The sequence below is a fragment of the Schistocerca americana genome, chromosome X (genome assembly GCF_021461395.2).
Source record: "Schistocerca americana isolate TAMUIC-IGC-003095 chromosome X, iqSchAmer2.1, whole genome shotgun sequence".
NCBI classification, from domain to species: domain Eukaryota; kingdom Metazoa; phylum Arthropoda; class Insecta; order Orthoptera; family Acrididae; genus Schistocerca; species Schistocerca americana.
This window is the reverse complement of record NC_060130.1, coordinates 943558612-943583689: the sequence shown is the minus strand read 5'-3', so window position 1 is coordinate 943583689 and position 25078 is coordinate 943558612. Positions and strand designations below refer to the sequence as shown.

Below are 25078 nucleotides of genomic sequence, written 5' to 3'. Positions count from 1 at the left end.
GCAATCAGTGCAGTATGCGACTGTGCCAAAATTGCAAAACGGTGAAAAATTCATCGTATTTTACATGTTATTGAAATTGCGATCAATAGTGATGCAGTGTACGCTCAGGTTAGTACGGAGGAGGCAAACGAATCGGCTGTGGAAATGCTGAACGATTCGGCATTTGTTTCGAAGGACCCAGGCTGTTGCCCTAGACGGCACTTGCTCACTGGAAACGAATTTTAAGTCGAGAGTACGCAAAGGAAACGAGATATCATGAATGTTGACGTCAATATAATGTATTAAGTCATGTACCAGACAGTGTGAGTAGCACCGTCAGATGATTTACTGGCTGAAATAACGAAATGAAATTCTCTGTTTATAAACTGCATATTTACATGCAGTGTGCTTATGTTGATACATATCCCTGCATTCACGTGAAGTGGTTTGTGTGAAATCAACGAGAACCAAAATCAGTATGACAGGAAGAGACACTGATCTCTTTATAACACAAAGAAGTGTAATAATTATTACAATATTTTAATAAATGGAAGGAAAAACTAAAATGAAAAATAATAAAATTATTTAGAGACGTTATTTGCGCAACTACGATGTTAATGGCATTTATGTGATTTAACAGCGAAAACTGAGCTAAAATTTCTGTTGCAATGAAAGTTTGCCAGAAAACTGTTATGTCATCAAAATCCAATAGGGCGTTATTACAAGGATCAGCACCTAGTTATTGACTAATTTGTTTTTATTTTTCTGTCGTAACTGCATTAAAACTCTAATTATTTTATCTTTTATAATGTCAACAGAACTATTAAAATGGGACATTCTTGTTTTCAGAAGAACAGATATCACTAACAAAATGTGTCTACAGTTTACCTCTTCCTAGGACAAGGTGGTTCTGCAAGAAAATATATTCTGATCATTTTGGAAAGAAACTCCGCCTTATGCAAGACATAGTTTATTTATTTTGGCGATTATTAGACATGTTACAGCACTTTCTGTGCTATCTTCAGCGGGTTTTTATTTATTATTGTGTCTCGCACGATGCTGCTAATTATTTTGTGCATGTAACAAAAAACGCCGAAGACAGAAAAGATTGGAATATGTTTGGGTAAAGCAAAACAAAACAAACGGTGTCTTGCATATTGAGGAATTCGTCTCCAATTTTCTTTGCAAGCACGGAGACTAAGAAGACCTATAACATCCGAAAGGCAATTATTCGATTATTTTATCGCACTTGTCAAATTGACATTACGGAGAGAAGTTAATTTCTGTTTTTATTCCTTGAAACAGTTCTAGCTTTGAATGTAGCTGAATTCATCAAATCCCTCGGAACTTCATCTGTTCGAGAAGTGCAGCATTGAGAAGTGATATCCGCTCTGCTGCAGTCTGTGGTCATGTGAGTGAGTACAGAGTAGTTCATAAAGCTAAATGAATGAAATGTATAAATGCGAACTGTTCCTAACTTTCCTATTAGATTACTTCATGACGGGCCATACGATTAAGATTCAGTTAATGGTTTGAGTTGGAATATTGTGTTCGAAACCATTCACCAATAAATTTGAGTGTTAACCCTACTACGACCGAAAATAAAAACAGTGAAAATCTGTCTTTTAAAAGGTGCACGTCAGACGACTAAACCTGAGTTAAGTGAATATTGGATAGGTCTTTGGCTGTTGCATGTGCACTAAAGGTCATGAGCGTGTTCACTGCGGTTCAAACGACGCTGCTATGTTTCCACGCGTGAGCGTTTATTTTTTATTTTTATTGGTATTTACACAGAGGCTTTATTTGCTTTCAGGAAATGAGCAGCCCAGCGCTGCATTACAGGCCGCGCTCGCCTTTGTCGTGGAAACTTTTTCGATCTATCGAACGAGGTGGCGCATTCGCAAGGCCTCTGGCCATCGCCTGCAGACCCTGTCACACAGTCCGCTCTCCGGCTATTACTTAAAGAACGGGTGGTGAAAAATGGTATAATTACTTACTGCTGCTGGTCCAGCTTTATGTTACACATTTTCGTTATTTAAAAATACGTTTAGACGCAATAGCTATATCCTCAGTGGCGGTTCAACGTAAACGACTATTTCTAAATAGCTGTGTTGCACCGTCGTTAAGCGTTTGCTCCTTTATAGTTCAAGCTGAAAACAGGCACAGAAATATGTAACTGCACAATTAATTCAAAAGCACTATTCATCACTTGAAATAGCCCCAGCACACCTGAAAACGACTGTGATCCAAAAAAATCCGAGAACAAGACAGGTTGTACGCCCTTGTAACAAATGTTAATTAATGAGGATGTTGCCGTAGCATATAAATGTGTAAGAGCCATTAAAATGCAACTAATTCAATTTCGCAAAGTGAACGTCCATCAAAATAACTCTATTCAGCGAATGCGACACTGGAACATCTAAGATATCAGGCCGACAAAACTTAAAAAACGCTTCGCTTCTCCTATAGCAGGTGTGTGTGAAATCTTATGGGACTTAACTGCAAAGGTCATCAGTCCCTAAGCTTACATACTACTTAACCTAAATTATCCTAAGGACAAACACACACACCCATGCCCGAAGGAGGACTCGAACCTAAGCCGGGACCAGCCGCACGGTCCAGGACCTATAGCAGATAAAAGTGTTTAAATTGTTCAGTAGATTATACAAATTAAACAGCACGTGCACAACGTATGTTACATATGATATCCCATGCATTCCTCTAATATTTCGCCGGCCGATGTGGCCAAGCGGTTAAGGGCGCTTCAGTCTGGAACCGCGCGACCGATACGGTCGCAGGTTCGAATCCTGCCTCGGGCATGGATGTGTGTGATGTCCTTAGGTTAGTTAGGTTTAAGTAGTTCTAAGTTCTAGGGGACTGATGACCTCAGATGTTAAGTCCCACAGTGCTCAGAGCCATTTGAACCAACCTCTAATATTTCATGGACTGCTCCAGGCATGTATATGCTGCTTACGGCTACTGAACGTGTGCACTGGAGTGAGGGACTTTTATCTTTATGTTAAGGGAATAGAGGGTTAGTGCGGCCAGAGGGTACAGGTGGTACAGCTATGATGACCCGGCCCCTAACAGTGTTCTGCAGTGTTGCTGTACAAATGACCGCTGCCGACTGGTGGGCGTTGTCTTGGTGTGTGTCAGGATGGGCTTCACTCCCACTTGGCACGTCCTGGTTTCTTTAGATGGGTTGGCATGACGTAGTAAGAAGCTGCATACAAACAAATGGTTACCATAAACAGTTCTTTATTAATCCATTAAACTTGAACAATCATTCGGAGATGTCCTTATTTTTGGCATGGTTTCGCATCGGCTCGTAATATTTCCTCACTTAGCAGTGGGCGGGGAAGACGAAGCAGACAGCCTGCGGGATACATGCGCTGCTCGGGAGGCGGCGCACTGACTCGGCGAATTTGGCACGATGGACGGTGAGTCAGCGGTGGCGGCCACGCAAGGAACACAGCTTTACTGAGCACGGAGCAGCCAGTGGCGTCTTCTACTTTTCGCCAGGTCGCATCACAGCACAGTCTGACCCTGACTGGAGAGCAGTGGCGGGCAACTGGCGGATACCGACAGCACAGATGTGGGTAGCAGGCCATAGTGCTCCGACCGTGAGATGGCAGCAGGATCCAGGTGACGAAGTCACGTGATGGCGACCGAATGCAGAGCAGCCAAGTGCTGTAACGGTTAGACAGGTTCGGAGTCCGTCGTCGGCGTTAACGGATGCGACATAGTTAAGAAGTGGCTTCAAAGTTGCAACTGACACAGGTCGGGCGCAGCAACATTCTCCAGCTGATCGACCACGACATGCACTTGGGGTTTAAAGGCAGCTCCTCTGAGCTGACTTTGTGGAATGGCTGTGTGTCACGCAGAAATGTCTGGAGAGAGGCCAGTGACTGAGGTCCGGCTGTTGTCACGTGCTAGATGGTAAAACTACAGAAGTTTATGAAGGCTGGACCACTCCCAGATAGTTGACGAGTGAAAGTGGTGATATGGAAGTAACTAGATGCTGCTGAGTTGCTGAAGTGGCAGGGCGTCATCCGACGGTGGCGAATGCCCAGGTCCTGGCGCTCTGTTGTTGGCTCTGGGCACTACTATGGTCTTTCCTGTTACAGTATTTTTATGTGGCAAGAGTTGAATATAATTGTTTTGTGGACCAAGCTGCTATGTGTTTACTTTGTCTTTCTGTCCGCAAGCTGTTTTCTTTGGATGCTTTTTGTAGCTAACTGTTCGGAAACAGGAAGGAAATAATAAAAGTTTGAAGATACTTACCTATCAGTAGTTAGCTCTAGAGCTAGAGAGAGATTATAAAATTTAATTTCGTTTGTCTTGATACGGCACCATTCTTTTATTTAAGACCTCATTCGGGTGTTATGGCCTATATATGGTGAGGCCTAGATTTAAGAAGAAGCCAGAACAAGAAGTCCATGGGGAACGGTGTGAATGGTCTGAAGAGGGAGTCAAATTAGCCTTTCAAGGTGTTTAAGAGCACGCGGTCTCTTCACTCTTTAGCAAAATGGTAGAACGTACCAAGGGCTAAGTTGCCTAGCAAAACTGTTAGTGGACATGAGACTTCAACTATTTTACTTCGAAGTAAATTTTCAGAATATATTTGAGAGTTAACTAGAAGAAAAGACAAAAAATTTGGTAGCGATGCAAAAGAAATACACTGATGAGCCAAAACATTACGACCACCTACTTACTAGCTTGTTTGTCCGTCTTTGGAATAAACTACATCACTGGTTCTGCGTATCTGGGATATGACAGTTTGTTCGTAGGTTTGTGGAGGTATGTCGTATTAGATGTCTACGCACAAATCATGTAATTCGCGTGAATAACGGGCCGCTGATTTGAGTACGCAGTGTTCGCGTCCGATAGCGATCCAAATGCGTTACATAGGATTTACATCAGGCAAATTTTGTCGCCAACACAGCAACGTGAGTTGACTATAATGTTCTTGAAACCTCTGTTTCACGGTTCTAGCTCTAAGATACGGGCAATTATACTGCTGAAAGATGACATCGCCGTCGGGGAAGACATCAAGCATGAAGGGATGCGAAGGGTTCGCAGCTGAGAGAGTGTCTTCGATTACTGCTACAGGTCCCATTCAAGCGTAGGAGAATATCTCCCATAACATAATACTGTTCGCACCAGCCTGCGTTCGTGGCGTGCTGCACGTTTCTAGCCGCCGTTCATTCCGATGGCGGCGTCTGTGGAGACAACCATCGACCTAGTGCAGTTAAAATGAGATTCGCCCGAAGAGCCGATACGCTTCCATTGGTCGACGGTCGAATCCCGATGGTCCCGTGCCCACTGCAATCGTAACTGACGATGCCGTTAGGTCAACATATGAACATGTAAGGGTGATCTACTGCAGAGCTCCGTGTTCAAAAATGCACGATGAACGGCGTGCTCCGAAATATTTCTGGGTGCACCAGCATTGTGCTTCTTCGGCAGAGATACCACAGTCCACCATCTATCCTACTTTACAGAGCAGGCAAGCCTTCCAACCCCACGTTCTGTGAAGAGTTGTTGACGTTCAACCATTCAGCACCTAGCGGTAGTTTCACTGTCCTTCTACCTCTTTCTGTAGGTGCTCATAACAGTAGCAGCCGCGCGGGATTAGCCGAGCGGCCTAGGGTGCTGCAGTCTTGGACTGTGTGGCTGGTCCCGGCGGAGGTTCGAGTCCTCCCTCGGGCATGGGTGTGTGTGTGTTTGTCCTTAGGATAATTTAGGTTACGTAGTGTGTAAGCTTAGGGGCTGCAATTAAGTCCCATAAGATTTCACACACATTTGAACATTTTTTTAACAGTAGCACGTAAGCATCCAACCATCCTCGCCGTTTTCTAGATACTCGTTCACAGGCTTTGCGTAATAATAATCAGCCCTTTGTCAAAGTCGTTTACGTAAAGGTTCAAATGGTTCAAATGGCTCTAAGCACTATGGGACTTAACATCTGAAGTCATCAGTCTCCTAGACTTACAACTACTAACTAACTAACCTAAGTACATCACACACATCCATGCCCGAGGCAGGATTCGAACCTGCGACCGCAGCAGCAGCGCGGTTCCGGACTGAAGCACCTAGAACCACTCGGCCACCGCGGCCGGCTTTACGTAAAGGATTTCCCCATTTTCAGCCCATCTCTTCGCTAGGGTCAGCTTCTTTTCCTCTTACATATTTTTGTTTATTGTGCCATGTGCCCGCAACACCACCAGGTGGCATCCAACGTCGCGATAGGAAGTGGCCACAAAAATAAGAAAAATCTACGGTATTTACACATTAAAAGGTAGCTCCCAGAAAAGATTTTTACTCAAGTATTTATGAAAATCGCCTAGAGTTAAGCTGTAAGAAACAGAAATCTTGCGGCTTAAGGTGGTCAGTAGGCCAGTTCATAAGCGTTTCGTCAAGTCTATTATTCCAAATATAACAAAGCAGTTAATTTTCCTTCTGATGGGAATCAAATACTAGTACAAACGTGGAAGCGTTATTGGTGGTACGAGTTGTGAGGATAACATCATTCAATATTGTGTATGTGAAGGCTGGTTGCATGAAGTTTCAGCGGACCTGACGATTTTCTTGTTATTGTCATAGTTGTAGATTTGTGAATTAAAAACTAACGTAAAGTTGTCGAAAACACTAAATTTAACCGCTAGCTGCTACGAATTAAACTCTCTTGTATCTGATAAAGGAAAACCTATTTCTTTGAATGTTTTTGTGCTTTTGGAAAGGGCCATATTACTAGACAGAAAAAATCAACATTAATCGAGAGATAACTTTGAAGTGTTCTAAATCGTTCTTAATTAATTTTCCTTTTGAATGCAGGACAACTTCATCATATTAAATAGTTTTCCTTTCATTTTGTAGCTCATTCTTTCCATTGTTTCAATTTTTATGCTACGATTTGCTTAAATTGGCATACTGTTCACATCTCCACAAACATTTGTTGTTCTTTATGCACAGAGGTATTGAACCAACGACAGGTTTCGCAAATGGAATGATGTACGTATTTGAACAGATTTCAGTAACTCGAGAATAAAAACGTACAGTGATATAACACTTGTGATTACTGAAAGATCCCTGGAATATTAGGTTGATTTTTATGAGATATTTTAGTAGTTGTTCAAGTAGAATGTACATTTTGGCACGCGCAAGCAGAGAGAGGGCTTTCCAGTATGGTACACAGCCATTTATTTCGGGCTAGTACTCTGGCCTCGTACGATCAAAGATGCTACGTTACCTGTTTTTCAGTAAGTCAAATGACTGTCGAGCTGAGCGCAATCTGTGTCCATAGGTCCTGTGGTATATTTTAGGTAAAGGACAAGTTTTCACAAGTGCTGGCAGCCATGTGTGAGGGACAAACATAAAACCACGCCAGAAGATTAGAGATAAAAAACAGTGTTAAAACTTTGTCCTAAACTGGAAGTTCAGAGTTTTCAGTACTGAAGGTCGTGTATTCGTCGAGTTGGCGGAAATGGGTGTACAAAGGCTGGTCGACAGTCTCATGTTTAATTACTGGAATCAACTGAGAACAATTTCACTCAGGAAATTTATAATTACTATATATATATATATATATATATATATATATACGTGTGTGTGTCAGAATACACGAGATGAGATAGTGGAGTTGACTGTCTTTATAATTACATGTAATTACATGTTAAATTAAAGGGCTTTCCTGATAACATTATCAAAGGGACGATACTTCAGAATTCTCGTTGCCTATAACGCTGATCGAACAGCACCACGGATGTTAAAATGGATACAAAAAACATTTCTTTCGACGATGTCATGCCTGCATTGATCGATTGGAGTGAATGTAGCACTTTCTGCAAATCATTACAAAAATATGAGCTTGGAGGTTCGTCACCAGTAGCAGACCAACAGCAAATTTGCAGTTTTCTCATTTTCGCTTACAGCTTTCAATTTAGTCTGCTGATGGGTGGCTCTGGACGGCAACCTCAGCAAGGAGGAAACGAGTAAGATGGCGCAGTTATTAAGACATTCCACACAGCGGAGGATAGAGTTTCTTTGTAAACTTCTCTTCAGGTGAACATCTGCATGATTACTTCAGCAAAACCTTCAGCGGGGTCCGTCACTCACTCCCGCTCAAATGACCCGATTCTCCGTGCGTGGCAATGCTGTGTTGGAGAAATATTCGACAGCAACTTGCTCTCGTGCGAACACTTAACGTTCCTTTCCTGTCTATTGACGTTTATGTCTGTTGTATAAGTGGCGAGGCGTGAGGTATTCTGAACAATAATCGCTTTTAAAAAATGTTAAAAGTAGCAGTGTTGTTGCTATTATTATTATTATTATTATTATTATTGCCATTGTTATTCGTACTATGCCGCGCGGGGTAGCCGAGCGGTCTATGGCGCCTTATCACGGTCCGCGCGGCTGCCCCCGTCGGAGGTTGTTCGAGTCCTCCCTCGGGCATGGGTGTGTGTGTTGTCCTTAGAGTAAGTTAGTTTAAGTTAGATTAAGTAGCGTGTAGGCTTAGGGACCGATAGACCGATGACCTCGGCAGTTTGGTCCCATAAGACCTTACCACAAATTTCCTTTCCCCAAATCGCTTCAGGCAAATGCCGCGGTAGTTCCTTTGAAAGCACACGGCCGATAGCCTTTTCCATCCTTTCCTAATCCGAGCTTGTGCTCCGTCTCTGATGACCGCTCTGTCTCTAATGACCTCGTTGTCGACAGGACGTTAAACACTAATCTCCTCATCATCCCCGAATTTATTCTGAACACACAGCAAATTGCAGCTCCTTTTCATCGTGTTCGCCGTACAAATCATCCTTTATAATTACCTGGAAATGCGAACAGTCTCATTTCAAAGGTTGAAAAATGTGTTGCTTAGTATCCCATGCCTTATTCATTTACATTCGCGAAAAACAGTAGTGCTTGGAGTTGATGAATAGCCGCGCGGAGTGGCCGCGCGGTTTGAGACGTCATGTCACGGACTACGCGGCCCCTCCCGCTGGAGGTTCGAGTCCTCCCTCGGGCATGGGTGTGTGTTGTTCTTAGCATAAGTTAATTTAAGTTAGTTTAAGTAGTGTGTAAGTCTAGGGACAGATGACCTAAACGGTTTGGTCCCGTAGGATTTCACACACATTTGAACATTTTTGAGTTGATGAATCATCAAATGGAATAGGGACAGTTTTATCTCACAAGACTGAAAACACTGAACGCCCCTTAGCATTCACGTCTAAGACACTGACCACGGCCCATGTCAAGTGCAGTCTCCTCGAAATGTGAGACTTAGCCATCACGAAATTTCATCAATGTCTCCATGGTAGAATTTTCCTCGTGATACATTATAAGCCGCTGACTGCTTCTTTCATTCGACGAAAGATGTGCCTCATTGTGCAGCACAGAAATTGCAACTTTCGTCAGTACATCTGTGAAATTACCAGTATAAAATTCTCCTTCGCCCTACGACAGAGTGTGCAAACGCAGCCACCCTGTCTCGCTTACCTATGAAAAATGATGTGGAACTCGGTGCTACAGAAGGTTCTTCTTATCTTCAAACTGATCATGCAGATTCGCAAGCACTGCAAACTTTTCCCATTGATGGGAGCCGGATCGAACAAGCTACTGAACACTACGATTGCTCAAATATTACATTCAGACGGGCTGGCCTCGAAATCCGAAATCAATTTCAGATGCAGTAGTATACAAATACAATGCACAACGCAGTAACCTTTCTCTTGAGAGTGGAGTAATTTTATTGCGTAGACCTAATGAACAAGCACGAATCATGATTCCCACGTGACTGCAGCACCATGATTCGAAACTATTACACAAAGGACATTTGAGAATCGTTAGGACTAAAGCTGGCCGGTGTGGCCGATCGGTTCTAGGCGCTACAGACTAGGACCGCGCTACCGCTACGGTCTCAGGTTCGAATCCTGCCTCGGGCATGGATGTGTGTGATTTCCTTAGGTTAGTTAGGTTTAAGTAGTTCTAAGTTCTAGGGGACTGATGACCTCAGAAGTTAAGTGCCATAGTGCTCAGAGCCATCTGAACCATTTGAAACGCGGAATGTACAAATAACTTGCAAATGAAAATTCCATTTCGGTTTTTGTGTTTGGTCAGCGTGTTTTCCAAGATTAACGTCGAAGTTTTTCGTTTATAGGAAGGGTTATTGGAAACAGCCTGTGGCTCGGACAGGGCGCCCCACGCAGATATTCCGGCTCGTGTTGAGAACGTGCGGCTGATTCGTTTGAGGCCATTCTTGAAGTAGAGCTACTAACCAGTCCTGGAAGAAGTACGACGTTTCCAAAATTTGCGACCCTTATTCACTTAGTTCACTATCGAAGCTTTTCATGTATTTTGCGAGCAGTATGCCACGTTCAGAAGAAGCAGCTCCATTCAGTCGTTATAATGAGATCACTTTACATGCAAATCAGTTTTTTGTTCCTCAGACTTGTTAGAGATGCATGAAAGTTGGTGAGATAATGATGTATCACAGGTGACTCGTTTAAGTAGTTCTAAGTTGTAGGGGACTGATGACCTCAGAAGTTAAGTCCCATAGTGCTCAGTGCCATTTGATCCATTTTTAGGTCTAAGCAGCTAGCACGCCAGCATTGTACGTGGCTCGGGATCTCTAAGCAGGTGGGACAGAAGATTGCACTGTGCCACGCATCCACAGGTAACCAGGCAGTACCAAGCTGAGAATTTTTCATTGGCAACGCATTCCCATTGATTTTGTTCGTTGTTTCTGGAACACACAGCGGCTGATAGGAGTGTACAGTAGGTATGTATTTGTCATTTCTGTGAATTCAACAACTATTGCTAGCAGAATAAAAGCTCCCCCTTCTGCCCATTGCTTTGAAGGTTTGCCAAGAACAACTGTTTCGGACAATGGTCCGTAGTTTTCTTAGTCTGAATATCAATAATTTTGCCAACTAAATGGAATTCATCATATCCAGACGGCACCATTCTCTCCCCAATCGAACGGTGAAACCGAACATTTCATTCACTCGAGGGAAAATGCGTTGTTGTTGTTTCTCAGCATCGATCTTTCACGACGCTTCGCCACCATAACCAATACACGGTCGGTCGTCACTGCACTCTGCTGTATTTATTTCATCATCAACGATCTACTTGAGACGCCAATTTTGCAACGAAGATCTGCATGAAAGACGCAGTTTTTGATCATGTCTTTAAGAAACCTCGGAGCTGGGAATCGGGCGTCGTCACGCAGACAACTGGCTGAGCTCATTATACCGATCCTGGCAAAACAGGCACCTGCCGACTGCACCAAAATGAGCTAACTACGTGTTCTTGATTACTGTGATCCTGGCGCAGATTTCGATGTTTCAGAAACGTTGCCTGTAACCCATTCTGCCGCCACCGGGCAGCCCGTACCTGAGTCATCAGCTGGCTCTGCCACAAAGGTCAACCCTTGCCCCCTATGGAGCCGCTGCTGCCTCAGCAGCCACTGCCGCTGCCGCAGCATCTGTCGCCATTCACAGCGAAGTGAGCCATGGTCACCGAGCCTGTATCAATCGTACAGCCTTCGGTATCCACAGCAGCGCCAGTGCTGCACCCACCTGTTCCGTTGGATGGACGTCCTCCTCCCGGTTTTTTTAGCATTTGTTCCCTGGGGTCCGGGTCCCGGGTCGGTTGGCGCAATCTACCGTCGCGACACAACAAAACCCATCAGCAACACCACGGCACAAACCTTCCCACATTGTCGCCCGCAGCCACACTAAGCGACTACAGTCCGCTGTACTGGAACAGGGGCGGGGAGGAGGAATGCTCGCCGGCCGGAGTGGCCGAGCGGTTCTAGGCGCTTCAGTCTGTAACCGCGCGACCGCTACCGTCGCAGGTTCGAATCCTGACTCGGGCATGGTTGTGTGTGATGGCCTTAGGTTAGTTAGGTTTAAGTAGTTCTAAGTTCTAGGGAACTGATGACCTCAGCCGGCCGGTGTGGCCGTGCGGTTAAAGGCGCTTCAGTCTGGAACCGCGTGACCGCTACGATCGCAGGTTCGGATCCTGCCTCGGGCATGGATGTGTGTGATGTCCTTAGGTTAGTTATGTTTAAGTAGTTCTAAGTTCTAGGGGACTGATGACCACAGATGTTAGGTCCCATAGTGCTCAGAGCCATTTGAAGCATTTGATGACCTCACATGTTAAGTCCCATAGTGCTCAGAGCCATTTGAGGAATCCGCTGTTGACGGTGTCTTCGTCGACCACACACGATGCGTCACGGCCCGCTCACCTCTCCGCAGAAGATTCGTTTAAACCGTCTGTCCTCCCCCCCACCCCCCTCCCGCGAGTCATTACTATAGAGAGCCCGCCAGGGGGCGCTAGACACGCGAACAGGGGACACAGATTTCACGTCACCTCATTGCCTGCATTCGTGGTCGGACGGCGCATCTTTCTAAGGCGCCGCTCTCGAAGCTCCGCCTCAAATTACTCTGCTCATCACGTTGAGCCTCAGGAAGACCTTCTCAGCGAAACACTACGAACTTAGCACGACGCTAGTGCTACTCCGATTGCCAGTAAATATTATAATCCACTAGTTGAACTGACTCATGGTTACAAAGTTCATGCAGTGAATTATAAAAAAAATACGTTTATATCTTAATCATTCTAAAGTGTTTTATGTGTGCTAGTGTTAATCCCCCTTGTTATACCGACGGAAACAACAGCATTTATGTATAATTTCAGTTAGGGTACGATATACGCGAGTGTATAAGGGCCAGTCAAACGAAAACAAGACACATGGAAAAATTTAAGTAAGCTGTTTATTATTTCAAAAGTTATTGCCATAACTCTTATATTTATTCCACTGGGAGACAATAAGGTCAATGCCTTCATGGAAGATATTTTTGCGGTTGCTTACGGTACCATGACTGTACCCAGGCGTGTCGCCTCTTCGTCCGAAGCAGATCGACGGCCAAAAATATGGAAATCCCATGGCGGATGGATCGGGATCATATGAAGAACGTGTAAGGGCTTCCCAGCGAAACTTGTGCAACGTACTCCAAACAACCTTGGGAACATGTGGAATGTGATATGAAGTGCTTAACTTTTCAGAAACCTCACGAGTGAAAATGTGACTGTCTTGTGTAACGAAACCAAAAATTGTAACCACACCTTCTCCAGCCGTCTGAGCATCCGCTACGCAATAGACCGACTGTGCTCTTTTCGAAACGTGTTCATGATTTTAAGAAATAATAAATTCACTAACATTAACACTAACCGCCTAGAGAAATCATCAGGCATTTTTCAGAGAAAATAAAGCATTGGCGTTAGAAGTGGAGGTAGTAAAAATGACTATTTGCAAGTCGTGAACGAGGTTATCTAACTGGGAAATCAATGTGAATTACAACTTTGTCTGGGATTCATAGATACTGAGGTAACTTTTTGACTCAGTGTCAATGAATTGAGTACTACAAGTCCTTAGCAACAAGACACTGAGTCAATCTACTCCTATACAATGACGAAGGTAATCCTCAATGATACAGCTTTCATTAGCTCTCATGACGACAGTGAGAAACTCAAAACTGAAATAGGAGTTGGACAAGGAGGTGCGATGTGACCAAAACTATTTTCTTCACTCCTAAATGAAGTTGGCAGGTTACTAAAAGGAATACGTGATAATGAAGCATATCTAAGCCATCCGTTTGCCTACGGTGCAAATAAACTGTAACAACGAATAAAAGAATTTAATAGAGCAGGTTTGGATGCAGGCCTGAAAACCAGATACAAAGACTAAAATAATGTTTAACCGACATAGCGAAAGAAAATAATACAAATTAGCAACGACGTAGATGAGTTCTTATTTTTATGGCAGTTCAGGACAACGATTAGATGGACAGGACTAGAACGATACAGAAGAGTAACAGTGGCCGTAACTGCTTTTAGGATTTTCAAAGCTATCTTTCAGATACATCTAAAACGCAAAACGTTGAGTGTTGGTTGCCGGTTATAGCAGTGAGACAAAGGGTTTTTAATACGAAAATGATTCAGAACTGAGGACTGGTGATTGCTCAGTGGAGAGACTGATGTTGAGGAATTACTAGTGTAAGGAAGATAAAAAAAATTGTTTTGTGAAGAATATGAAATGGAGGTGGGCAGGGTATTACGGATGGACGACTTGTTGAGGTAGCGGTAATGGATTATACAGGGTGAACCAGAGCTCCACTGACTAACTTTCAGAGGTGGTAGTATTGACCAATGCAAGAAAAAAGTGTCTGAAAAACATAGGCTCTAAAATGCAAACCTTAAGAGCTATAAGCTGTTGTTCATCTTCGCTACTGCGAGATATATCTTCTCTACGCTTTGCTTTCCATATTTTGAGAAGTGGTAGTATGGACCGAAATGAGATAAAAAAGGTCCATTACAGATGGACTCTAAAGTGCATACTTTGAAAGCTATGAGCACTTGTTCATCTTCGCCCTTGTGAAGCACATCTCTTCTACTGAACTAGGACTCATAAGTTTTAACGTACGGATTTTAGACATATTTTCTCGTTTTGGTCTATACTATAACCTCTGAAAGTTTGTGTCAGGAATTATCCTTCACCCTGTATACACCAACGTTACTAATGAATATCTATTAGTGACAACCATATCAAAATCCCTACAATAGTTCCTGGGATTAGCCGTAACATAGAGAAACGTGACAAGAGACTTTCTGTATAATGCACGACACTCGTCTTCCTCAATTTTTAAGGGGACTTGTAGCATCGTTGGTTTAAGACAGCTGTGAACAATGAATTGTTCATTTTATCTGGTAAAACGTTAGCATAAAACTGTTATGCAAATGACACTTACTAACTTGAAAACATTTTCCCGATACTTGGTAGTACTGAATTCTCGTACGAGTGTCTTCTAGATTCCGTTATCTATGAATGGATAGCCAAGAGGATTACCATCTGACAGTATTAGATTAGATAATCATCTGAAACAAACTTTGATCTACTGAGAGACCAAAACAGAGGACGAAAGTACCATGGAAGCATAGGGTACTTGGGCCACTGCCATTTCCCTGTCAAGTGTATTAGACAGACTTTGTGGCATGCAAGCGAGTAGTAACCGTACAAGATTACTCTCTTCGGCGCATATATTTCGAATGGTAACGAAATATAAAATTTTGGGATACATTAAAAATACAACTCTGAACACACACACAAAAAGTCGTTTTATCGGATCAGTGGCCGATTGCATTAAAAAAAAATAGTGAGGTTCAGTGGACAAAAGTCTGAATATAGGATAAAACGAAATTAGTGTTCTCGTTTCCTTCGTTATGTCTGAAATACATAATTTTGACATAAAAGTAAGTAATCACTGTAGAATGTTCACTCTCTAAAGCTTTTGGGGATGTTTGTGTGCTATTCTTTCAAACTACCACATTACCATAAATGAACCGACATTCATTTGAAACTTCATGACGGCAAAAGTTTTGGATAGGAGGATATTAGTGTTTAACGTCCCGTCGACAACGAGGTCATTAGAGACGGAGCGCAAGCTCTGGTGAGGGAAGGAAATCGGCCGTGGCCTTTCAAAGAAACCATCCCGGCATTTGCCTGAAGCGATTTAGGGAAATCACGGAAAACCTAAATCAGGATGGACGGAGACGGGATTGAACCGTCGTCCTCCCGAATGCCAGTCCAGTGTGCTAACCACTGCGCCACCTCGCTCGGTAAAAGTTTTGCTTCTCGGCGCGTAAGTAAGTAGACAGACTAAAGCCTAATGTTTACGCACTGTTGTCGTGATCTGTTTTGCAATCGAAAAACAATACTTTGCTTCGCCTATCATAATTTAAGTAAATGTTTCCGCGATATTACAGTAAACAGAATTCATTCAGTAGTATAATTGCACGCATCAGAAGCACCTCGCGGCGACCGTTCGTGAAAACACTGAAAAGGCGCGTTTCATCAGTGGAAAGGGTTATGCAAAAACCATTGACGGTGATGGAGCTCAAATACACCAGGTCACACAGTCCCTACAATAGATAACGGATGGGTAAGTCTGAATGGCGTTAGGGAACACGTCAGCTCGGTGCAGTTCAATATACTCAGTCCACACAAAGCTTTACGGTGTATTACGCTATCAGCACACGAACAATCCGAAAGGTTTTTGTGTTTACAGTCCAGGCAAAACACGAAGACCACAGTAAAATGAAATACGATATTCCGAAAGAGATACGTTTCTGTAGGGAAATTACTAAATTATTTTCGCAGAACATGCCACAGAACAGTTTCCAAATATATTTTTCTGTCCTCTTTAAGCTATTAATTGTTAGGTGCTAATGGCAAGAGAAATTAAACTGATTGTGGTGTAGTAAAGATAATTCTTTGGAATACGCTCTCTTTGTAAAATACGTTGAAATTAAAAACGCCGTGTAGTGTACCTCAGGCACACATTAAACAGCTATTTGTCAAACGGTTGAAGTTCACATTGAGCCTAGCCATTTATTTTTTGACTGCTCACACTTTTTTTTCGTTGTTGCCAGTTCGAAGCCATTGTGAGAAAAACCACCCAGTTAGCTTTCACGACCGCATTTGACTTGCCACAATCAGAAATCTAAGACAATATTATGTAACTGAAGACACGAGTGAATTTAAAAAGCAATGCAAGTGATTTCAAAATAAAAAGTAAATATTTGATAAGATTTGTGTTTTAATATTTTCAACCATTCTTCCTCACTTTCTTGGATTAATGATGTTTCTTTTGTAGATAAGAATAACTATTACTTACCTTTTCCAACTGAATTTTATGTATATTTCTTACCTAAACAAGTTTCCACTAATTGTTTTAAGCGTCTTTAATTGCCTATATAGAAATTATGATTGAATTAATTATTTGCTTATCTATAAATGCTTGGTTATGAGTCATTTAGTTTAGCTCTATACAGTTCTATAGCAAAGGTTTTAGGTTAACTAATCGCTTACATTAATCATAACTACAATATATAGATTCCGATCTCCTATGTGTCTCCATTGGATCTTCTGTTAGTACTTTTGTACCCAAATTAAGAAACATCCGTGTACAATAGTCCAGAACTGGTAAGAAAAGAGGTAATGAATACACATATATAAATATGAGATATAATGGTAAGTGCTTAGTTTTCACACTTTGCTTATAACGAATGTAAACAATGTGTTAATCTGAAAATTCTTGAATGCAACATTAAATACCTAAGCTAAACGATTCATGACAGACAAAGTATTGATACTCAAGCAAATAATTTCTGGAATAAACGTTTCATTTGTAGAAAACAGAATATTCCTCAAGCAATTAAGTGAAACACATTTGATTCAGCAAGAACAGGTTGTTTGCACGAGACAGTTACGAATTATTCTCATCTACAAAATGAACAGTTTTTGATGAGATATTACCATAGATAATTTAGGTAGAATCATTCCTTTCAAAATTAGTCCATTTTCATTTCGCTTTGGGGTCATCTTAGTTACTCATAGATGACGTGAAGAAAAAATTCCGAATATGCGTCTATCATGTTGCTGGTATCCAAAGACAGACTCAGTTTCGCTGGGAAACGACGCATATAAATCTGAATCGTTGTTAATGATGGTTTTAAAAAATTCTTCAAAAGAAAGTAGTTCAGTTTCACAAACACGAGCTACAAAAAGGAAAACGGTCACGTAACTCCGTTTGCAAGGCAGAATACAGAGGTTCGGTGATGTACGAACTCAATGACTGGAAGGAAGGAAGGGGAAGGAGAAAGGAAGAAAGGAAGAAAGGAAGAAAGAAAGAAAAAAAGAAAGAAAGATTAACATTTAACGTCTCGTCGATAACGAGATCATTAGATATGGAGTACAAGCTCAGATTGTTTTGTTAAGGATGAGGAAGGAAATCAGCCGCGCCCTTTCAAAAGAACTGTCACTGTATTTGCCTGGAGTGATTTAGGGAAATCACGGAAAACCTAAATCTGGATGGCCGGAGGTGAATTTAAATCGTTGTTCTCCATAATGAGAGTACATTGTGCTAATCATTGTGCCCCCTCGCTCGTTCAACGACCGTAGAGGCCAGGGAAAAGGGGCTATAACACATTCATGCTCATTATAACAGTTTTCAACATTTTCTGTCCCACGAAATATCTTCTGTCACATGAGTATTACCATGTTGGAAAGTGCAGTTCTGTTTTAGTAGCAACTCCAGCGCCAGTGAAGAAATAGAAGGGACTGAATCAAACAGAAACTTTCCAAAGGAACCATGGCACAAGCTACACTGCACAAACTTTTACTCTGAATGAGTGTGTATCGTATAGGGTTAAGTCTATTATTACAAAAACTCGAAGACTGAGAGAAGACACCTTCAGTTCTACTGTAAAAGTATTGTCTTAATTAAATGAGTCATTATGTATATATAGTGTAAACAAATTTTCATTATTTACTGTTCAGAAAAAAATTCTTGTATACTTAGGTGCTTGCAAAACGCAGTATTACGAAATACTCTGATAGAAAAAAATTAGTACACCTGGAAAGGCTACGTCGATTTTGATCCGATGATCACGTTTCCCGTGATTTCTCTAAATCGATTTAGGTAAATGCTGGTGTGGTTCTTTTGCACAGGGCACTGTCGATTTCCTTCATTGTATTTCTGTTCTGCGAGCTTGAACTCCATCTCTACTGATTATGTCGTCGACGAGTCGTTAATCCCAACCTTCATTCCTTTCACTATGTACAGTACTCTTTATCAAATTCTCCCTTAAAACGTCCAGATACCATCCATAATTCAATGTATCACCAGTAAAAGTTACCGGCACTACTCTAAATGTCAATGATATAACTATCATCTTTGATATTGCAAGTCTATTGTTGCGGATTAAAGGCGATATTTGTCTGAATTTGGTCCCTTTACTCAGCTACTTCGTCGGTCACGGTGTGCTCATTTAAAGATTTGAGTGTCTTTCTGTAGATGCTACGCGACTGATGCTGTGATCCTTCGTCTTCTTTACACGTGTCTGAGAATCACAACTCGGATATTCCCGCGTTCAGCTGTTTAAGCATCGGATCCGGGCAGGACGTAGTCAGATGCTGAGTAAGGAAAATTTTTTGGCATGGCAGACTTGCTATTCAGCCACAGTTGGCTCTGTCTCTCTCTCTCTCTCTCTCTCTCCCTCCCCCCCTCCCCCCCTCTCTCTCTCTCTCTTTTTCCTATTGAAGATCGATGTTCCTGAGTCGTTTACCAAACTTAAGCTGTTGTGACTGGCGCTGGGGCTGCCATCTCTAAGTTATTCAGCCAAAACTACCATATTATTCTGCACAACATACTTTTGCCTTCAATATTTATTAGTCAGAGATAATTTTCGAGACGCCTAGACTGTCACAAGAGGATAGGCAATATCATATACTAAAAATAAACTTACTGTGTCATGTGTGACAATTACAGGAAAAGTATCTACTAGATGCAAAGTATAAAGTATTTGCTAAATTTCTGAATAACAGACTGAGTGCCATATCCGGCTACTAACTGGACGACGAACAAAGAGAATTCAGAAGAAGACGAGCAACAAAGGATACTGTTTTGGCGATAAAGGAAGCAGCTGAATAGAATAGAATTTAAAAGAGAAACTCATGTAGCATACACTGAAATTGAGAAAGCCTTTGATAGTGTTACCGGCGCGTCGTTGCCATTCGCAACGTAAGTAATTCCGTGAATTTCTCTGTAGTCTCTCGACGTCTAGAGCCACATTCCCTATAGCGTTAAATTGTATCAGATATTGCTCTTAAAGTTACTGATCTCTACGGCGTCTTTGATGACGGTGTCCTAACAGTTCGATACGTGAGACAATTTTTTTACTAGAAATGTTTCTGACAAGAACCTCTTGGACTGGAAGACTGAAAGCCTAAAGTATGTGTTCTGAAAGTATGACTAAAGCGATCAGGTTATCAAGTTCTTTTCAGCCAAGAAACGTAAACGTGATGCTCAGCACGCACAATACGCTCCGCCTATTGCGCTACTTCCTTTCTGCGGAGATACGTGCAGACAAAGCGTAAGGCCAATTTGCCCTCTGCCTAAGAAGATGAAAGAGATGCAGCGCCCACCTAAGGACAGTCTTGCCCCCAGTTTTGATATCTATAACATGATATACGAGAGGGGAAGCAACTATGTCGATCATTCCATTCGTATAGCTTACGGGTTTAGAATACCAATAGTTCATTCAAAAATATGAATTTCGAAAAACTGGTACTTATTGAGCACAGCCTCACGAATAAAAGTAACATATTGTCTGATGAAACAGAAGTTTTGTTCCACACGTCAAGCTGTTGGAATTCTGTCATCAAAGAGGAGGCAAAGATTAGCACGAACAACTACTACTTTAAGCAGGACAATGGCTATAATCTTAATGGTGCCTCGAAGCGATCTCTCGACGCTCAGATACTACAGAGAAATTCATCCAGGTGTTTACATTTCAATAGAAGCGGTAGCAGCAATAGCATCCCTCTCTCAGACATTGACATCAAGATCTCTGACGGCATAATGTCACGGCAGAACAGTCATAGGCGATTATTTGTTACATGAGGTGACCACAGCGTCATTCACGACACTCACTCCTGGAGAAGGCACTAGAGACAATCTGAATTGTAAACGTGATGTACCAATAAAATTTAAATTTTTACAAAAATTTAACAGTATTTACGGAACTGTCATCTTTACCTTTAATAAGGAATATAAATATTAGCAACCAGAAGGAGAAGACTAAGAGTAATACTACCACAATATATGACCTCAACTTTATGATATGACATTTATACAGATCAAAAATGTTTTGCTTCATCCCGGTTCCCAGAACTCCTGAAGACAGGCGTTGACTGTGGATATTGTATCACAGACACAGTTCTTTTGACTATTCAGATATGTCACTAAACCCACCCAAAGATGTAAACAACCATGCATGAGCAGTGCTTATTAGACGGAGGGGTTCGACAGCCGATCAGTTCCAGTCAGTCCACCAGGAAGGAGGTACATGGCTCGTGTTGTCTGTAGTCCAACCATGCCTAGACGGTCAATACCGCGGTTCGATGGTGTCCGCATTGTTACTTTGTTCCAGGAAGCGCTCTCAACAAGGGAAGTGTCCAGACGTCCCGGACTTAACCAAAACGATGTTGTTCGGACATGGAGGAGATACAGAGAAACAGAAACTGTCGATGGCAGGCCACCCAAGGGCTACTATTGCAGTGGATGACCGCTACGTACGGATTATGGCTCGGAGGAACTCTGACAGCAACGCCACCATATTGAATAATGCTTGTCGTGCAGCCACAAGACGTCGTGTTACGATTCAAACTGTGCACAATTGGCTGCATGATACGCAACTTCACTCCAGACGTGCACGGCGAGGTCCATCTTTGCAACCACAACACCATGCAGCGCGGTACGGATGGGCCCAACAACATGCCGAATGGACCGCTCAGGACTGGCATCACATTCTCTTCACCGATGAGTGTCGCATATGCCTTCAACCAGAGAGTAGTCGAAGACGTGTTTGGAGGCAACCCGGTTAGACTGAAAGCCTTAGACACACTGCCCAACGAGTGCAGCAGGATGGAGGCTCCCTGCTGTTTTGGGGTGGCATTGTATGGGGACGACGTACGCCGCTGGTGGTCATGGAAAGCGCCATGACGGCTGTGCGATGCGTGAATGCTATCCTCCGACCGATAATGCAACCATATCGGCAGCGTATTGGCGAGGCATGCTTCGTCGTGGATGACAATTCGCGCCCCCATCATGCACATCTTCTGAATTACTTCCTTCAGGATAACGACATCGATCGACTAGAGTGGTCAGCATGTTCTCCAGACATGAACCGTATCGAAAATGCCTGGGATAGATTGAAAAGGGCTGTTTATGGACGACGTGAACCAACAGCCACTCTGAGGGATCTACGCGGAATCGCCGTTGAGGAGTGAGACAATCTGAATCTGGACCAACAGTGCCTTGATGAACTTGTGGATAGTGTGCCACGACGAATACAGGCATGCATCAATGCAAGAGGACGTGCTACTGGGTATAAGAGGTACCGGTGTGTACAGCAATCTGGACCACCACCTTTGAAGGTCTCGCTGTATGGTGGTACGACATGCGATGTGTGGTTTTCATGAGCAATAAAAAAGGGTGGAAATGATGTTTATGTTGATCTCCATTCAAATTTTCTGTACAGGTTCCGGAACTCTCGTAACAGAGGTGATGCAAAACTTTTTTGATGTGTGTAGTAGGGTTATGAACAATGGGAACATCAGAGGAGGCTAACAAAAGCCGTATATCTATTGGTAAATTGTCACACCATAGTGTTAAGTCCCATAGTGCTCAGAGCCAATCACACCATAGTGATGAGGCAATTATTGGGCAGGAAGAAAGTTTAAATAACTGTAAATGCGAACATTTTAGGTCTAGCTTTACTGTGACTGTTTTGTCATAAAATTGAACAACACGTTTACTGTTACCAGTCACTGTTTAGGCAATATCTGTTGAAAATATGCTGTGTCGTCACTGAGAGCTTTTGTACGCTATTTTTGTACTCGAAAATAGCCTTGATTGTCTGACTGGGCAGTGAGTGGTGACACTACACTTGTTGTTTCATTTAATTTAAGTAACGGACTGAAAAACGTAAAGCACTCAGAAGACGTGATCGAATGTCAACATAACTTCGTACACTTACACACCATCGGAAGATATGTGAGTGATTAGAGTTGCAATACTCTGTGACAGGTATACCGGCCAAAAAGTGCATTAATGTTGTTTCTGGGCCTTGTAAATTGTGTAAGGGGCGTGAACTGCTCCAGATGCTGAGTGATCACTGCGAAATACACGGAGATGCCGAATGCTGGTGTGAGACATAGTTATCGGTACCTGATAGAGTTCGAAAGAGGGCTCATTGTTGGTCTCCACTTGGCCGGATGGTCGAATCGCGCATTTGCCTGATTTGTAGGGCATTCAGGTGTGACAGTGGCCCATTTTTGGACTGCATGGGAACGTGCGGGCAGGCATACTCATCATAAAGGTTCCGGTCCATCTCGTCTGACCACCACAAATAAGGATGGCCCTGTTGGGCAGAAAGCATATCATAATCCGTTCACTTCTGCCCCTGTCATCCGGCAAATAGTAATGGACTTCCTGCAACATTGTCGCATTATGCACCACTGATCGGAAATAGCACCATCCAGACTAGGGAATTAGCGTCCCAGGCACAGGCTGCAGTTAAAACAACACGAACTGCTGCGTTTGGAGTGGTGCCGTGACCGGAGAGCATGGAGTACTGACCAGTGGCGTCGCATTGTGCTGAGCGATAAATCGCGGTTCTTCACTACATCGGATGACAATTCTTGGCGAGTATGGCGATGACCTGGGGGAGAGGTCATATTCTTTCAGCGTTTTGGTGAGGCACAGCGGTGTTACAACTGGTATCATTGTGTATGAGCCATGTGGTTAGACTACAGGCAATTGTATTAATTGAGGCAACTCTGACAGCATCATGGTACGGCTTGGAAATCCTACATCTACATGTTACTTCTTATGCGACAGAATGATGATGCCATTTTACAAGAGGACTATGATCGTCCACACGTGGCACCTGTGTCTACAAACTGTCTGATATTGAGGTAGTGCCGTGACAAGCAAGATGGCTGTATCAGAGTTCGATAGAATATGTGTGGGAGCAGTTTGGACGTCAACTTCGTCCTAGTGTCAGTACCTAAGATATCAAATACCACTTATAAAAGTTGTGGGCTAGCTTGCCTCAGGAGAGGATAAAACAGCTTCATGACACCCTTCACAACTGAATCAGTGGGCACATCCAGAGGAGGCCCATACTGCCTTGTTCTTTGTAAATATTTTGTAATCATTGAAATGTAATCGCGTACCTTCTCTTTCTGGATGCTTCACGTTTTTCTCAGGCAGTGTACTTAGTGGTGCCGTTCATAAAAGTTGACAGTGAAGTACGGAAATTAAACTGGGGTTGGATTCCATTAGGAATCGTTGGGTTCAATGACTGCGAAATGATTATAATCAGGGATGAACACAGCAACAGTCACGTATCAATCCGTATTTTATTTCAGGCCTGGCTGGAATTCAGCTACTGTATAGCCATCATCAGTGCTAAAGGAATAAGAAAACCTAAGAATCAGACACTTCAAACCGTGTATATACACATGTTCTGAACATGAGAACAAGCTCACCGATGAGAAATGTTTTCCCCTTACTCTCGAAACGGCTTCAGCTACAGAGTAAATAAAGTTAAACTAAGCGTTTACTTATTAAATCTCTTAGAATGCGCTTTAGCATATGTCATATTATCTCAGTAGCCAGGACACACCTTCAGTTCGTATTATTTCTCATTAAGCAGATAGCGCTGTATTACATAGACTTTGTATCTGTTTTACAGTATTTCAGCCTGAAAGTGTTTACTCAATTTAGTTTAAAAATTTGAATTGTATTTTATTTTAAGTTTTATCTGGAACTGATAAAAATTGCAATTTTCAACCATAAGGTAACTAGCATTGGGGGAGCTTTTTGCTATATCTGACTGCATTCTGGATGTCTGTGTAGGATTGTAAACAGCAGCCTCAGTGTGAAATTAGCTACGGATAGTTTATGGTAGTTTCAACATCTGTACATATATACACGAAACGGTATGTTTGCCTTACCATGTAATCTTCAGTCTGTACTACTGCTAAATGTTTCTTGATATAATCAGTTCAAGTGTTATACTGCTGCTGAAATCTAGCTAGATCTACAATAAAATACAGACTGATACGCTACTGTTTGCTGTGTTCGTCCCTCATTATAATTAAACTCGGTTACAATAAAATAGACAAATGAAAATGTGGCTGAATTTCTTTTGGCTGGATAAGAATATCACAAATCAAAACGTAGAAATTGTGGATTTGCTAATTATTGTCTCTGTCGTGTGCCATGGATCAAATTGATTAATTTTCCGCTGACCACAATGAAGAGTTAGCTCAAAACGGAAGGAACTGGGCTTGAAATCCGAAAAAATAACGTGACAAATATTTGTTATTCACTGTTTTCTTTATTTCTGCTTTAGTTGCCAGCAAGCTATTTCTTAGCGTTTCCTTCGCTGTGCATTATGTTTTCTACGA

General features: G+C 42.4%; 1 protein-coding gene across 1 annotated transcript in view; it reads right to left on the bottom strand.

Annotated features, from left to right (window-relative positions):
* Positions 1 to 3143: 3143 nt before the first annotated feature.
* Positions 3144 to 25078, bottom strand: part of LOC124556418 — a 169403-nt gene continuing 147468 nt past the window's right edge. The window contains exon 3 of the mRNA XM_047130376.1: positions 3144 to 3202. Coding sequence (XP_046986332.1) covers positions 3144 to 3202 — 59 coding nt within the window. The remainder of the gene's footprint in view (positions 3203 to 25078) is intronic.